The sequence below is a fragment of the Pteropus alecto genome, unplaced genomic scaffold (assembly GCF_000325575.1).
Source record: "Pteropus alecto unplaced genomic scaffold, ASM32557v1 scaffold3, whole genome shotgun sequence".
NCBI classification, from domain to species: Eukaryota; Metazoa; Chordata; class Mammalia; order Chiroptera; family Pteropodidae; genus Pteropus; species Pteropus alecto.
The window spans coordinates 26708665-26725499 of NW_006442484.1; the positions used below are offsets into that span (position 1 = coordinate 26708665).

Genomic DNA, 16835 nt, shown 5'->3' on the forward strand with positions numbered 1-16835 from the left:
AAAGCCATTAAAAAAAAAAAGGATGCAGTTTTCACATGAAGTGACTTAGCAGTGTAGAAAGAATAGCTGCTTTTAAAGTACCTCATTGAGTATCTTTGAACATATATGTAAAACTTGTAAGAGTTTTAGCTAAAGACAGAACCAATGTATGTATGCAGACCCAGGCCTTCCTCGGTCCTAAGCTATTTCATACTTCCTTTACATCTCTCAGGTCACTGCAGGAGCCTACATTATGTCGTCCTATGTTATTGAGATACTGCTACTATAAAGAAGGCCATTTTTATTTTGCTTTTTTTCCCTCTCTCCTAATTGTTGCAATCAATAGCTGCCTCTTGGGTCATCCATACACTTGGCTTCTGTGAAAAAGAACATGCATTGAAAGGTAGATGGCTGGGTTAAGAGACTGAGGCTTGAGGCCTCAGAGGGTTAGGAAAATCAACTAGCCTCACCTCAGATTTAAACCTATGACCTGAGACTACATCATACTGTTTCACTACTAAAGTGTTCAAGGAATTTCCACATTTTCTAAAAGTTAATTCCAGGCGGTATCATGGCTTTTTTTTTGTCTACGATCAAATCACTTAGTCTAATTATGCTCCATTTTATTCTTGTGATTTGAAATCATAATGAAATCTCTTTGTATATGCAGGTTTATCTTTTCCCAAGCAACTGCTACTAGTGTTAAGAATCAAAAAATTCCAGACTACTAGGTCAAGAAATGTTAGGCCAGATTCTACAATCATCTCTGTTAAAGAACAAAACTAAATGACTAAATCAGGAAGTAGATAATAAAAGGCAGATCACATTTAGACAAAGACATGGTTACTTTTTTATTTGAAGAAAAAAAAGTATGTTTTAATAAATACTGCGGAAACATTGACCAAACATACAAACTGACTTCAACATTTTAAAAAATGCAACGAAAGTTCTGCTTTATAACAGTTATAACTTATTTTCTTTTTACAATATTTAAATACAGAAAGCACTTGCCAGCTATTTTGTAATACTGCCCAAAGCATAATGCTGCATCAGTCAAAGCATATTATGTTGGTAAAACGTCTGTTATTTCATGAGAAATGGCTGGAATGGTATTTTCTTGCAGAGACAAAACAAAGTGCTTGTAAGACATAGAACTAAGTGTTGTAATTATCTTAATCTCCTCTCCTGCCACAATTTAATGGGAGCACAGCTTCAACACTTCAAAAATGAAGCTTTATCATTGGAAAGAAAGCTCGTTTTCAACAAGCGCCAACAATAAACAGGTCAGATCTGGTTTCTTCTCTGAAAGAAACTCTAAAAGGAACTGGTCGAAAAATATCTGTAAACTATTTTAAATGTTGATTATTTTATGTAACTGCAATCAAGTATTGAACACGGGCCTTGGCAGAATCTGGTTAAGTGAGGTTTAGCAATCACTCTTTAGAAACGGCTAGCATAGTGTCAGAATGGACATTACATAATTTCTCTCTAAAAATTCTCTAAGGCTTGGACAAGAGGATCCCTCTCTTGTCATGTTCATTTAAGTAAAACGAAATAAACCAACAGATCATCAGATGCTGCCAGCTTTAGAGCTTCACCTCCCAAACAATAGGCCTTTTGCTTTGTACTTTTGGTAAGTTAATTCCAGACCGCTTACTCACAAACTGTGCTTTCTGCTACTATTCCTTCATTCCTTATCTCTTCAGGTGAAAATAGTACCTACATTTTTTTCCCCTTGGATCATTCTATGACACCAAACCAAGACACCTTTTATTTGACTTTGCATTTTCATCAACGATGGCAAAAAAATCACAACCCTCTTTTCTAAACAGCGCACAAAAATATTACATTGAGCAATTTACCACTTTTTAATGACAATCACAATGATGAACAGAACCATCAGACTGAATAAAAATCGACACCATTTTTCTATTCAATCTATTCGATCTTTGTAGTGCCCGTCTGCATATCTTGCAAGACCGCAAAAGCCTTTCTTTAGAACCATCTCGCTCAGCTCTCTTCAGGAAGGCAAGATTTCAAAGCCTCACAAACTTTTCCTCTGGATATCCCATGGGTCCTGATATAATTTCCATTTTAATGATGAGCTAGGAGGAAATTAGATCACATCCTCTAGAAAACTAAATGCTAAGGTCACAGTGCCAGTTCCCCAATGAGGACGGTATATTAATATATACTTTTTGTAAAGGAGATTAAAACATTTAAAAATTAAATCAAAGTAGAGATTCATGAATAGATTACAACAAAGAAAACGATAACACAAGCACCATTCAGAGCGGGATTTTTCTTCTTGGAGGTACTCGCATTCCTCCTCATCTACCTCTAGACCATCTGAATCTCTCTTTTTTGGCATATTTTTCAAGTCACACTTCAGAACACTTCAATGTATTCACTTTTCACCACTTGTTCTACATGCCGAACCTAAGGACAGGATTCCAAAAAGATGAGCATCCTTTCAAATGCCTCCTAAGCCTCCAGAATATGTGACTTTGGCTGTGCACTTCATTCAGACTTCACCTTTTTGTTTTGTTGTGGTGTTTTTTTACACTAGATTTCCTTGTCCTCATTAAAGATAACGGGAGATTCACATCACGGTGCAACTCTTCGCTTTGTCCTTTCGTAAGTCCGTAGCAACTGCTGAGAGTTCTGGTCTGCTGGGCATATGTGAAATCCGCTTTGTGGCCCTCTGTGATTTGTTCCGCTTAACGTTTTTATTTGTCTTGTTTACACATGCCAAAGTGGCAACATGAAAAATGTCTCTGACGCTATTTTCCGACTGTAATGCTGAGCATTCAATATAAGTGGCAGCTCCAATCTGTTTGGCCATGTTTGCCCCCTGAGAAGTAAAAGAAGGGAATGTAATCAGCAATAAGTCTCTAAGGAAAGTAACAAAGTGTCCTCTAATACCACAAAATAATAATGCATCGCAAAACGTTTCTAATATGTTAACTGAATTTTCCAAGTGTTGCTGCAAAAAATACGAGTTTTAAATTTAAACTGCCTTGTTTATTATTTCCTAAATATTTGCAGTCAGGATCGAGTTTTAGGATGTTCAATTATTATCACTCACTAGATAATGCTTGACATCCCAGAGGTGCTAAAGGCTGATCTAGTGTCATTGGGTCATTAATAAATGAGGAACCAATCATCAGTTAGTGTGAGGTGATTCAAAGAAGTACATTTTTATGATTCATCTTCAACTATCAACTGTAACCAGAGTACCTAGATACTTAGGTCTTCCAGGTCACATGAAAGTATAGAATTAGCCAGAAAATCTTTCTTAGTATTGGAAAAAGTCAGCTGAATGTAAATGCTGCATTTTCCACGTGGCTCTGGGAGGGGCGATTTGGCCCCTAGCCTGTTCCAGCACCTCACGAGGCACTCAGTTCTCTTTTCTTGAGTGTATATGGCACTCAAGATGAGTCAATAGGCTACACAAAAAACAGGGGTAAGGGATGGAGTAGAGAATCAATTTTAAAATGTATGTAATCAAGTCTAAGGGCCAAAATAAACTGAGGAAAGGAATAATACTGTTATGACATCTGTTACTTTAGTAAGTGCAAAATATATAATTTCTAAACATGGACCATACATCCCAGTGTACACAATAATAAAAATGTGTGCATCAAAACAGTTTATTAAATAACAAAATTCCCATTAATTAAAAATGCAATATAAAAAAGACTGCAGTATTTAAAATAATGAACATTAAAAAAAATTCTAACTTTCAACATGAACTCTTTTTAGAACCTGGATGTATGTTTTAAGAAAATAAATTTCTGAAACCAATTCTCTTCCTTTCTAGATACTTAGAAGAAACACCTGAAGAAATGATGAATCTCTAAAAGATAGTTTTATGGAGTATTTTGTTTTAGTGGCAATGGCTTTTTTTTGTTTGTTTTTTTGATATTTTATTGTGCTGATGAGTGTAAAATAAGATAAACTCTCTTAAAGAGTGTTACTGATTTTGACCACATTCTCTCTTAAATCCAGTGGGAGTTACAGAACTATATAAGGTAGCATATGCTTCACTGTTTGTATACTCAGTAGTCAAATATCATGTAATTATCCTACTAAATGACAGAGTGTTCATATTTTAAAAGATTTTTTTCCCAAAACTTGTCTTATTATGCATACAACATAAATCAATCCTTATGCAGTAAACTGCTAAAAAACAAACAAACAAACAAACAAACAAACAAAACATTGTAAAGATTTTGAGTGGGCCTAGCATCAAAGTATCATCATAATTTCAGCCAAAATGCCCCAGACATTCAGGTGCTCACACTGCAGTCTTGACATTAATCCAAGCTATGGGCTTCCCTGAAGGAGCTTCCCACAGGCCCCAAAATACCAGCCACTTTTATCTATGTGTATACAGATGGCCACAATCTGGACTCTTGGTGCTCAGTCTGCATCTTGGCAAAGGGTCTTGCACCTGGGGTTGACCACTGGTTGAGCCTTGAGAAAAGTGGCTACTTTTTATTTTATTTATTATGAGTAATGATTCATTTCTGTCACTCTTTTTAAAATCCACATTGGCATGCAGGTGACATACATACCTGATCATAAGACACTGGTGTCTGTCTGTGATTTGAGAGTTCTACTAATGTACTAACATCTGTCCGAAGGTCAGATTTGCAGCCAACCATGAGCATTTTGGTGTTGGGGCAAAACTCCTGGATCTCACCTTTCCACTATTGGGGGGAAGAGAGAAAAAATTAAGAAAGTGCAGGCATCCACACAATGGAAAACAATTTCTCCACTGGCAGACATCGGAAATGGGACTCATATAGGGCATTTAAGAGAAAGTGTCACTTCAGATGAAGAAGCAAACTTGCATTTATCTTCTAAGTAGACATTAAGTTTTACTACTTTTTAAAGTGGATCCATTAGGGAAGGCTTATGTATATTATCTATTCTCTCTTTCTGTGACTCAGTATCTGTTCTATTGCAAGAGGCTAGGGTGTTAGCAGAAGGTAGCTTCAATAATTTCTTAATTATTGGGGTATCTCTGAAAGATGATAAGTGCCTTAAGAATAATTAAATATTCTAAAAATGAGTGTATCCTCAGATATGTTGAGCTGACACTTCCTAGCATGGAAGGCTGGGAATAAGGCAGAGCTAAGACAAGCACAAGTATGCATGCACTGATCCCATCAAGAAAGACAGAGCAGCTTTCATGTGATGAAATCTCCATTGAGTTAATAAACATAATATCCTGCCTTTAAGGAGCTTCCGTTCGAGTGGCCGAATCAACAAAGACCACAACATTGTAAAGTCCTGTCTCTTGGGCTATCTGGAAGGCATCTGGTCCTGTGGCTCATATGACCCTGAGTTAGTTTTAAGTTAAATAAGTTGTTAAATATTTCAATTTTAGTCCAATCTGGCTAGAAAAAATGATTAGTCAAGAAATATCTGACAGGGAATTCCAACTGTGCCCTTAAAGAGTAAACAGACAACTTTTTGTGGTTTCACTTCCTCAAGCTTGAGAAGACCATCAGGATGGGAGTTGGGAGTTCAGAGTATTCATAAGAGAGCGATGCCTCTTGAGGAGGACACATTAGAGGGGCTGAGATCATTCGTTCCCGACTCTCTCTTCCCACATACACGAATATGTACTAAGCGCTTTACCAAATATCATGGTGGTTACAAAGATGATTAAGACATAACTGTGCCTTCCACAAAGGAATTCATAGAAGAGTGGGGGTGACGAAGTCACATATTTAATACTAGATAAGAGGAACATCCTGCAGGAGCAATTTAAAAGACCACTAGAGAAGACATTTCTAGATCTAGAGGTATACTATGGACAATGAATGAACTCTAGTTCAAAGCACACCAGTGGATTGAAGGTGTAATAAGAGCCTAATTTATCGTCCAACTCTTCCTTCCTTCCTTCCTTCCAGAATTATTTAAGAGCATCTACTACCATGTGCTAGATGGAGTAAGAACTGGAAGGTAAATTTAAAAAAAAAAAAAAAGAAGAAGAAGAAGAAGAATATGATCTATCCTGCTTTAAGCCGCTCTGACCTCTTTGATATTCAAGGGCTTAAAAAATTCACTCACTCAAGACAAATCATAGCAGGGGTTATCACGAGTCTTACACCTCACGCGAATGGAAAACATACTCATTAATATCTTTAAGGCCAAAGTCACTATTCATTTGGTCTTAAAAGATGAAAGTGAAATAAAACAGGAGAGAGGCTTTTCATCATAAATTATGCATAACCTGATGCTACATCAAGTAAAAGCTCCAGTAAATAAGCAATTTCTTTTACTTACAGACAAGCACTGGACATGTCGTTATGCTGTTCTTCAGCTATGTAATGATTTTGGCTTCCCTCTGCATGTCTAGCAATTGTTTACAAAAACTGAAGACAGGAAAAGTGTATTCCTGCCTGAATCTGACAAACTTTAGCATTGTTTGCATTAAATACACATTACTCAAAATCGAAAGGAGTTAAAAAGTAAAAAAGAGTCTTTGATCTTTTAAGAAATTCATATTTCATTAAATTGTTTGTCATGTTTAGTAGACAAGGACGATTCATCTTCAAACACTAATTTTATAAAGACACAAAAGACAAGCAGTCGAACATGATAGAGAAATAAATATAAACTGATAAAAACAAATGAAATATATAAATACTGACTTGGATTCAGCCACATCCTGTCTAAGCCTTTGTGCACAGAGAAGAGGGTGCTCTAGAAAATGGTCTGGTTCTGAAACCCCACAGTGCTCCAGGCCAGGTCTGAGAAATCAGCTAGTGGCTAATATGTGCTGATCCATGGAAAAGCATATGCCTCCTGTAACAGGGGGCTGAGTCCTATACTGGTGGAGTCCAAGGAAAGCGCCTCCTTCCCATTGGCTTCCCCAGGACCCAGACACACCTGGAACAGGTTCCCTTCCTCTTGACCTCCCCCTGGTTCTGTCCAGAGCTTCCTCAGTCCCCTTCTCCACCTACACTACCTTACTTGCCTTTGCCTCCAAGAGCTGGGTGTGTGTCATCATCTAGAGCATGTTTACAACTACTGTTTTATTAATATCTGACATCTACCTGATCACAAGTCACCTTGTCTCATGTCTGGAAACACACCCCTATTCCTCCTATATTAGTTCAATTTCTGTTTCTAATAAATAACTTCATGAGCGAAACATAGCTGCTTCATTAAAACAGCTATTATTGCATTCATTTCACTATTTGAGTTGAGGTCAAATGTAAACCTGTAAACGAAGGCGTGATCTATAGGGAAAATGAAGGAAGGAAGGAAAAAAGGAAGACATGCAGTAATCTATATAATTACTTTTAGCTATACCATTTCCACCCAAAGGATAAACATAGATGTTCTTAAAAGGGTATTTTGTTTCTTAAAATGAAATACAATTTTAAGCAGTTTCATCATCAAAACTGGTGACACATATGTGTGGAAACCCTGTTATGTGACAGTGCCCTTTTTAGTGTTCTAACAATAAAATATATAGCCGAGTATTAACTAGAGTGTTGGAGCTCCCCAGTGGACCATGTGTTTCTATTTTATATATGGGTCAGTTCTGAACTGTGTCATCGTTCCCCAGCACTTGCCTTTTTTAGGACACTGTCTAGAGTCTCTGGTCTACTGATGTCAAAGCAAATCAGCACGGCATCAGAATCTGGGTAAGAGAGGGGCCGGACGTTGTCATAATAAGGAGAACCTGAAAGAGACGAAGATATACAAGTTTTCAGATGAAAATCCCCTTTGTCGTGCATCAACTCTGCCCTTTTGCGTTAAATCCCATGAATGCCACATGACAAGCCCCACTCCCACCTCCTCTAATTCTTGATAATGAATGCAAACAAACAAGCCAAGCAATAATATATTCATTTCTACCAGAAGAAGAGTGAAGCCTCCCGAGTATCTGACCTGAATTCAAGGGGAGGAGCTAGGACCTTACGTTGAAATCTGTGCATTTCAAAGAGTAGATCCCAAGGCACCTGGATGAAGTGCAGAAGCTTCTAGAGTCAAATGGCCTGGAGTACAAGTCTACCTCCAATACTAAAAGTGGGCAAGGCAGGCTTGCTTTAGGACTCTGCACCTGATTCTTCATTCATAAATGAAGGTGAAAACATTATCTACCTGGGAACAAATAAACCCAGGCAGGTCCTGGCATTTAGTAAGGGATCAGTAAGTAGTAACTGTGGTTATGGCTGTATCGCTGCTATTAAAAGCTGAGTGGCAGCATGGACCATAAATGGAGCTACTTCTTGGGAAAGTGACAAAAACTCGAGATCACTCTGATGGTAAAAATCTCGATGTGTGGGGGAAGGAGGAAAAGGGTAGATTCGGCTATTCAAAGAGAACCACAGTAAACCACAACTATGCCACCCTGTCTCAAAGTTCCAAGTTTGGATAAGCCATTGACCTTTGAGCTTATACAGACTCTCTTGCTGTTACAACCACAGCATGTAATAAATGCTATATTGGATCTTGTCACTTTTGTACACAGTTCCATCTCTGAGAGTGACACCAAGGCATGATCCAAGGATCCTGGCCTGAGTTAAATCTAGGGCACACTAAAAATTCAAGTTCCAGTCAACCGATTTAACCACAGAACCCTCTAGTTGCTTAGGAAAGTTCTCCTTCAAGAATCCCAAAATGTGGGCAATTATATGAGGCCAATTATTATCAAATGGTGTGACTATAAAATTAAATACAGCTTGCCAACACTACGTATTTTTTTAAAATCATTTTCAGTATACTGACATTTCACAGGCATAATAAGAAAATCATTTTACTAGGGAAAATATATACATATATATGTATCTGCCTCCAGAGTAGAGAAAAAAAATCTAAGCCACCAAAGTCTTTTTGAAACCCAATTTCATTTTGACACCACCTTCCATTTCTAACAGAAAAACATGACATGTTGTCTCTGGATAAATCAAAACCTTGATAGTCAAAGTCAGGAGGAGAGAAAGACTAAAGCAGCTTTCAAAATAATCTTTTACACTTCTATCAAAACAAAAAAATTTTATTTTGTTCTTGAGATATAGAGGTTGGTTAGGGTGCATCAGCCACTGTGGTTAGGGTGCATTGCCCTCTATTCACAGTGTATTCTGGGTCCCAAGCATTCATTAAGGAACCCCAGGATCACTGTGGCCTTTTCCCTAGCTGCTTTAGGAATGGAGAGTGACAGCTTAAGCCAGGTGTGTCTACCTAGCTAGGAAAAAGGGAATGTTGTAGGAATCAGGAAGGAAAGTGTGAATAGGTACAAACAATCTAAGCCAGAGTTTTTCCTGAGCTGCGGCTTCCTACCCGCATCTGGATTCAGGACCCTGACAAAGCAGACTGATAACTGAATGACATTTTCCCAAATCTTAAAGAGTTTAGAGTTTTTTTTTTTTTTTTAATTCAAGTCATTTTAAATATTAAGGCATGTTAGAATGAAGACATCTCTGAAAATGACAAGCTGTGGCCCCTGCCTTGCAGCCACTTAAAGAAATCTTGAGGTTAAGGGAATAATTCACAAATAATTCACTAATCTAAACATCGTTGAGAGGCATCAGAAATGAGATAGTATATCACTCTATATGGTGGATATAGTGGTATTTTTCTATTTGTTCCGTGAAACTCTGACTTCCTCAATTGTAACCTCTCCTGTTTCTGGGTCCAAAGTGTAACTTTGACACGACTGCTGTAAACATTAGGGAATCTCTTTCCAAACATGGAGTCATAAAATTCCAGATCACAGTGTGAAAATCCAAACATCGGCCATGTACATGAGGATTTCCTCTGCTCTCCAAAGTTAGGTGGTTAGCTGGCCCCAAATCCATAAATGAGAGCTTTCCAACAACGAGGACTGTCAGAAACTCAACCAGGCTTCAGAACCTCTGGTCTTGGAAATCACTCATTTTAGGAAAGACAATTATCCCACTGTGGATACTTTCCAGTCTCAGTCAGACCTGAACTTGGGAGGACAGGCATCTTCAGGTGCCTTATTCCTTCAGGGCAAGACTTGTGACTAGATGAGAGTTTTCACTGCTATTCTCAGGTCTGCAACTACTTTGCATAACGATGGAGACCATCTTTTCCAAATACAAAATTTAGGAAAGACAGCTACAGAATTACAAAGGTGTTAAAATACACTAAGTAAAATTGGGACTACAAAGAAAATAGTTTCAACCTTTAAGTCACCACGTGGCTGCGGAGAATACTCCTCCCCTCCCTTTGTGTACTGGGTTTCCTTCCCCCACTCATTACATGGCCACAAAGGGGATCTGGCTTCGTGTTCTGCCCTCTGCCAAGGCTGGAGACTCTTGCTTACTAGAACCAATCAATCTGCCTTCTGCCCAAATATCTGAAAAATTTTGACACTGGTCTAGTTTAAAATGAAATAGAATTGGCAAGTTACACTACATTCTTATAGAGGCTTGTTTCTGCTTGTGTTTTTCTTTGGTTTAATATTTTGAATGAAAATACATATGTACGTAAAGGTTCATGAAAAATAAACCACTTTGCTTTTTGGGATAAAGTGGTAACTTTTAAGAGCTTTGACAGGAGCTCATTAGGAATAATCCTGTCCTATTATTTTTGTTAATGAACGGCTCATTTTGATCAACAGGAGTATCAGAAGGTAGTGCTAAAACCAATCCCCACATTTATGAGTTATAATTTATCTAACCACTAACTACAAAAGTAATTTGTTATTAAAAATAACAAAACCGTGTATTCATTATACTTTTGATGGGGTAAGTTTAAAACTCTTTTTGGATAGGAAAGCCTATTGTCTTTATTTTTTTCATAGTTAGAAAAAAAAAAAAAAAAGGTCGATATAGAATTATTAAAAAATTATCCTACCAGAAAAAAAATCTAACAATTCATCAGCTAAGCAGGACCTTCAGGGAAAAAAATCCTGCGTAACTTGATAGTGTTTGCTCTGTGTTTAAGCACTTTGAATTCTGCCCTGTTCTCTTCTACAAAGCCCGAGCTACTGCACAAAAGAAAGCAACCACTGGAGAGTGCACGGTGCAATCACAGGCATGTGTGGGATAAGTCACTAGCCAAGAAAAAATGAAGAGGAATTCCAAGAATGGCCCTCTGAGTGAGAAGCAACAGGGGAGGCAGAAATGACACCAAAAAAAGGAGCGGGGAAGGTAAGCCCATAAAATAGCCCTTAACTCTTACATCCCTCCAGAAAAGTCTTAAAACATTCTCTTAAGCCAAGCAGCAAAACGTTACCTTTGTGATTATCTATCTATCTATCTATCTATCTATCTATCTATCTATCTATCATCTATCTAGATGCATATGAAAAGCTTCCAGAACTGTAGAACTGAACACAAAAAAGAGTGCTAGACATTTCTCACCATGTAGGAAAGTACTGAACTTTAACTGCAGTAAGGTACTGATGTATATACTCTAGTACCCAAAAATGTACTAGCTAAATTCAGTAACTCTAGGTACTGGTACTGAGCTTTCTCAAATAAAACTCTTTCACGTGAAGCATGTGAGGGCTTCACGCACATGGAAATCTCAGGTGCAGTATTTTTATTATACTGCATGAAACTTTAAGCACACAGCACTATTCCAAAGTCCTTTCTAATTAACCTATCAGATCATCAAGAGAAAACCAGGAAAAGTTCATATTGTAAAGAAACAACTACTCCACATATGCTAAATGTGTGACTCTCTTCATGCCATCCCCACAAAAAAACACCCTCAGTTAAAGGGCTTTGCTCTTAGCTTGGGTGTAGTTTAGAATACGTGCACATTTGTGGTTCTCTGAGTTCCTCAAGTTTGGCAAACATCAGCAAAGTTCTAAAAGGCTTTTGAAACTTCAGGTCTACCCATCTTTGTCTTCGAGGTCATTAAATCTGGGTGAGAGCAGTATTTCCAGGCCAAGATCAGTCACAAAGTGCCTCACCCAGAAACTAATTCTGTAGACACATACCTGCCTGCTTCCGTCATCCTTTCACAAAGATAAAATATACCATATATGTACATCATTAAATGTATATGTAAGAAGATCCATGCCCAAAAGGAAGGCTTTAGAGAACCTTTTGCGAAACTTGTTCAAACACTGTGAGGTTCTATAGGAGTCTGAGAACTGAAAACTCTTCTAGTTGAATACTTCATAATATTATACTTTCTTTTCTTGAAACTTAAATTGAAAAACTGCCCTTTTCCCCATAAGAAATTCCTACCCAAAACAATAAAATTAGGAATGTTGAATATTGTTGGCAGAAAAAAATAGATTATCTTTCGTTATTTTTAGTGACCGCCAAGAAAACATCTGTACCAAAGAGCAGCTAACATGCGAGACTGTGATCACTCAGTTATTTACCAGATTCCATTTCTTCATGCCTCCTCTACTCAGACTGAATGCTTCAAATTAGCAACAGTCTCAACAATGTGAATCAAGTCCCGGCAGAACTTTTGTGTCTGGCTCAGAACAAGACTCTGCTGAACTTTTTCCCCAAGCAGTCTGACCTGCAAATGCCATGCCAGCAAATATGCAACAAACATTTCCAGGAAGGACATTGTTTGTTTCCTCTATAGGTTCAGATTAACAGGAATTATAAACACATTTAATAAATATGTGGGGGGCATTTTTGCATTTCTGTAACAACAGAATCAGTATTTTTAATTTCTAGGGGTAACACATATTCACAATTGGAAAGTCAAATAAGATTGCTATTTGGGGGCTGTAAATAAAGCTTTAGGGTTCTTTAAACTCCTAGTCTTATTGAGATACTTAAAAAAAAAATGTGAGAATCCAAGTATTCTCCTTAACGTGGAACTATAGTAAGACACAGGTCTTTAGGGATAAGAATAGGCATGTATAATTTTTTAAAAATTACATTACATCCAGTAACAGATTAAATATTTTATGTTCCGTATAATACTTGATTCCTTGAAGAGTCACATGAATGAATCGCTTTGCCACATACTATGTCATCAGGGTCATTTTTCAAAACCAATGTGCACAACACCTGGCCAACCTTCTGAGGCCACTTACATTCCATGTCAATAAAACTTGTTTTGTCAAGAGGGAGGGGGGAGGGGTGTGTTTCTGAGTAAAGCTGCCAATATGTAGTAACTGAGAAGACATTAAAGGGCATCAGAACATGGCTGAGGCACAACTAATTCATTTGGCACAGCCTACCAGGTACCACGAACTGATTGAAGAAACTACTGATTCTCAGCATTAAATAGGGTTTAAGATTTTTTTTAAAAATCTAAAGAGATACAGATTTAGAAAGAGAATTTATACTTTTTTTGGATCCATAGTTTAAATTGAAATTGTTGCACAGCAGACAAGTCTCCAAATGTAGTTTTACATACTGCTTATTGGAAATCACCTAAACTCAAGAGCAATCTGTTTTGCCTTAATCCATATTTCCCACAAAGTTTCAGGGTGAAAACTCAAGAGTTGGACCTGGTTTTGAAACTCTAAGCTCCTAGGGATCATTATTACTACCTTATAATTTAACTGGTTTTCTGTGATTTTGCCTTTGATAGTCCCATCGCAAGCACCCATGTGTTTTTGGCTTGTCAATTCTCGTCCTCTTTCTTTCTCTAACAAGATTAATTTAAGTTAGACTTCTCCAACTTTCAGAATCTTGTTTTCCCCCGTAGCCATTAAAAGGAAGCCCATTTCCAAGTGGGATGTATGTTAAGGACTTCTTAAGATCTGAGTCAACTTCTAGAGATAAGGAATTGTGGTGGGCTTCAACAAGTAATGAGTCACAAGTTAGGGGCTTGGGCTGGCCCCAGTGACTTTCAACAATTCCTTGGAAGTCAGCAGTTCTTTGGGTCTTCTCATTGCTGAGTAAAACAGCTTTGAAATCTGGAGACTCATCCTCCTAATAAAGGAATACTATAGCGTAGCACCAAAAATAAGACTATTAGTACCTCCAGGGCAGGAGCTGCTCTTATTCAGCCTTGCACTGACCCCTCCCTGCTCCCACAGCATCTAGCAGAGTTCCTATACAGAATACTTTAAAAAAAAAAATGCTTATTGGTTTTATAATCATTTCTATATGTCTTGCCTTAGTGTGTTAACTTACAGGCTAAATTACAAAAAAAAGACCAGTGATCTCTTTTGAAGCTGCTTTTCTGAATTAATTATACTCTAATCTCCAACACAGCTGAAACATTTCCATCCCAATGAAGAAATATTTCAAGAGAGTGCTTGTCATCGAGACCATTCTTAAAACTTGATGTATAAGCTACAAATAAAACAATAGAGAAACTTATGTTTGCAGAAGTTTGTCCTTAAAGTCAGGCCATGAGTAATTAAGATTTTTCTTCCCTCTTTTTCCTTCAAATGTAAAATTTAAAGAATACTACATTCTCTGCTAATAATGCTAAAAATTAATACAGGAAGTGCTAACTTTAGCACTGGGGCCTAAAAGAAGCTTGTATCATGACAAGATTCAAAAGTGTGTTCGTGAGGCAATAACATAGTTATTTTGAGAGAATTTTAGCAGCAGAATTGAGTATTTTAAAATTCTTTATATACCTTAAGTAAAATGTACATTAACTTGCCTTGGCTAAAGCTTGCATGAATGATTATTGTGCCCTAAATCTCACCTGCTGGAATTACACTGCAATCAAATCACTTAGGAAAAGATATGGTAATCCTTAAATGACTACGTTTTTGTTATCAGTAGGCATTTGGCTCCATGCTAAGAATTGCTTCCATTGCTTGGCAAATGTGGCAGATTCTGAAGCACATATTAAACTACTTTGGTCTTACCAATCACTTCAAAATGTTGAAACGATGACCCATGGTTTTGTAGAAACTCATTGAGTGAATCTGAAAATCACTCAGAGCATTTCTGCAACTAATAATAAAAATGTTATTAAAATATAAAAAATAAAAAAATCTTATCAATGAAAAGGGAATACTTCTCATTAAAATCAAGAAATTATGGATCTGTATCCAAAGATTAACTTAACTTAAAAAGTACTCTCCCTCCTTTGAAGGATTCACAAAGTAATTAGTTAAAAGAAATTTTTGTTTACTTTTAGGGTGGCTGGAGTGACTTTAAGCAGCGCTCAGAAATCAACTGGCAAATTGCCACTGTGGTTGCTTTACCTGGGCTGTGCACTGGGAATGAGAGAGAGAGGAGCTGTTTCCTACCTGAGTTGGGGGGGGCGGGGAGAGGGGGTTCTATGGGCACTAAGGATATCCGACAGGTGGAATGGGGCACTTGGGTTCGAAACCCTGACAAAATTGGCTCATCATACATTGAATGAGCTACCCTAAGTGGGGAGAGCTTCCTTCTTCCCACTCCCTGCCCCATTAGCATCATATGACTCTTAGGAGGCAGGGCCATATTTTAATTAACATTGCAAATCTAAGGCCTAACAGAGGGGCTGCACATAGTAGGTGCAAAAAGAGGAGAGTGAGAGAGAATGAAAGGCACTGATAAGTTTCTGTGCCTCAAGAAGTGGGGAATGAATAATCAATCTTCTTTCCGCCTGGTACAAAGAGGCCCCATTAAATCTATTTCCACTTGATGTTCTTTCCTACACCCAAATTGGCAGTTTTGCGTATACATATCGTATGACTATTGGGGGAAAAAGGAGACCACTTACGAGAAGCCTTCCAAGTACAGAAGCCAGTAACAGAAGAACTGCTTGTCTCCTAAATGTTTGCTTCTCTTCCAGAAGGCTAAAGAGAACATGAATGCCACAGAACAAAGTTTATGTCATCTTTCTCCCTATGTAAGTTAGGCACACCTAATTTTTCCTATAGCACTCTCTAACTTTCCCAAAGTTCTAGAAAAAAAAAAAAAAATCCGACATTTAGGACTTCAGAAACTTGGCTTAGATCTTATCTCCAGAGTTAAGTTGATAGCAGCTGGAAAAAAATAAATGCATCAAGAAGCATCAGGTATATGCAATTATTTTCACAACTAAACAAATGTCTTAGTGGACAAAGAAAATGTCAAACATTTGTCAAAAAAATAGTCCTGTTCAGAAATTTGCTACAAAAGCTTGAGATGTAATGGAGAAATGTTAAAGACACTTGAAAAGGTTAGTTGCTGATGCAATGGTTCTTGCAAGATAGTATTTTGCTCATGAATAACAAACCATTTTTTTTTTTTTTGGTGGAAACAGTTTATTCTTAGAATTTAAGCAATGCTTGATGACTGTGTTTAACTAACTAACATTTTGCCTCACAAACAACATAATGGGATTCTAACTAATTCCCTTATGCCTTTTTCCATTTGTATAAATCTAAATTCAAACAAAGATTTCATTACTGAATAATTCTGCTGTGATATTTTCTTAATCACAGTTTTTTCAAATCTTTCTATCTTAGTTAAACATGCATAGGTTTTGTTTCATTAAATAAAAATACAAGTGATTACCTCACTACAGACTTCATTTTAGGTGATTATCTTTAATTTGATGAAAGGCAATGTTTATAAAGTTGCCATTCTTTGTACACGGGCAATTCAGTGGTAATAAATATCAGGGAATCTCATCTCCTTGCAAACTATGCATATGATTATTCATTTGTTCATGCAACAGATTTTATTGTATGAATACTGTGAGCAAGGTATGATGCTATGTGTGCAGAGACTACAAACCATAGAGTCTGAGTTATATACTTGAAAATATCTTAAGTGACATTCATCTGCACGTGTGAGCATAACCTTCAACTACAAACTGCCCATATTTTGTTTGTTTTCTAGCTTTTGAAAAACAATGTGATTTTTTTTTCTCCTAAAAAAAAAAAAAAAAAGCAATTTAGCCCTTTGGGCACCTAATCTAAAATCTCTGTTGGTGGTCCTGTGTCTCTTGAAGCTGGAGACGGGATGTATAATCTAGCATTCCTTTCC

General features: G+C 37.3%; 1 protein-coding gene and 1 long non-coding RNA gene across 2 annotated transcripts in view; both read right to left on the reverse strand.

The window, feature by feature from the left end:
* Positions 1-805: 805 nt before the first annotated feature.
* The window catches only part of RND3 (Rho family GTPase 3), a 19260-nt gene continuing 3230 nt past the window's right edge, over positions 806-16835 (reverse strand). Inside the window, exons 3-5 of the mRNA XM_006921061.3 lie at positions 7581-7690; positions 4560-4694; positions 806-2833 (exon numbers count right to left, since the gene is read on the reverse strand). Of these exons, the coding sequence (XP_006921123.1) occupies positions 2582-2833; positions 4560-4694; positions 7581-7690 (497 nt within the window). The 3' untranslated portion in view covers positions 806-2581. The remainder of the gene's footprint in view (positions 2834-4559; positions 4695-7580; positions 7691-16835) is intronic.
* LOC112470263 lies at positions 8799-16825 on the reverse strand. Its single transcript, XR_003042908.1, has 2 exons — positions 15583-16825; positions 8799-14825 (listed from the first exon to the last, which is right to left on the reverse strand). It is a non-coding gene; the product is annotated as an uncharacterized LOC112470263 (long non-coding RNA).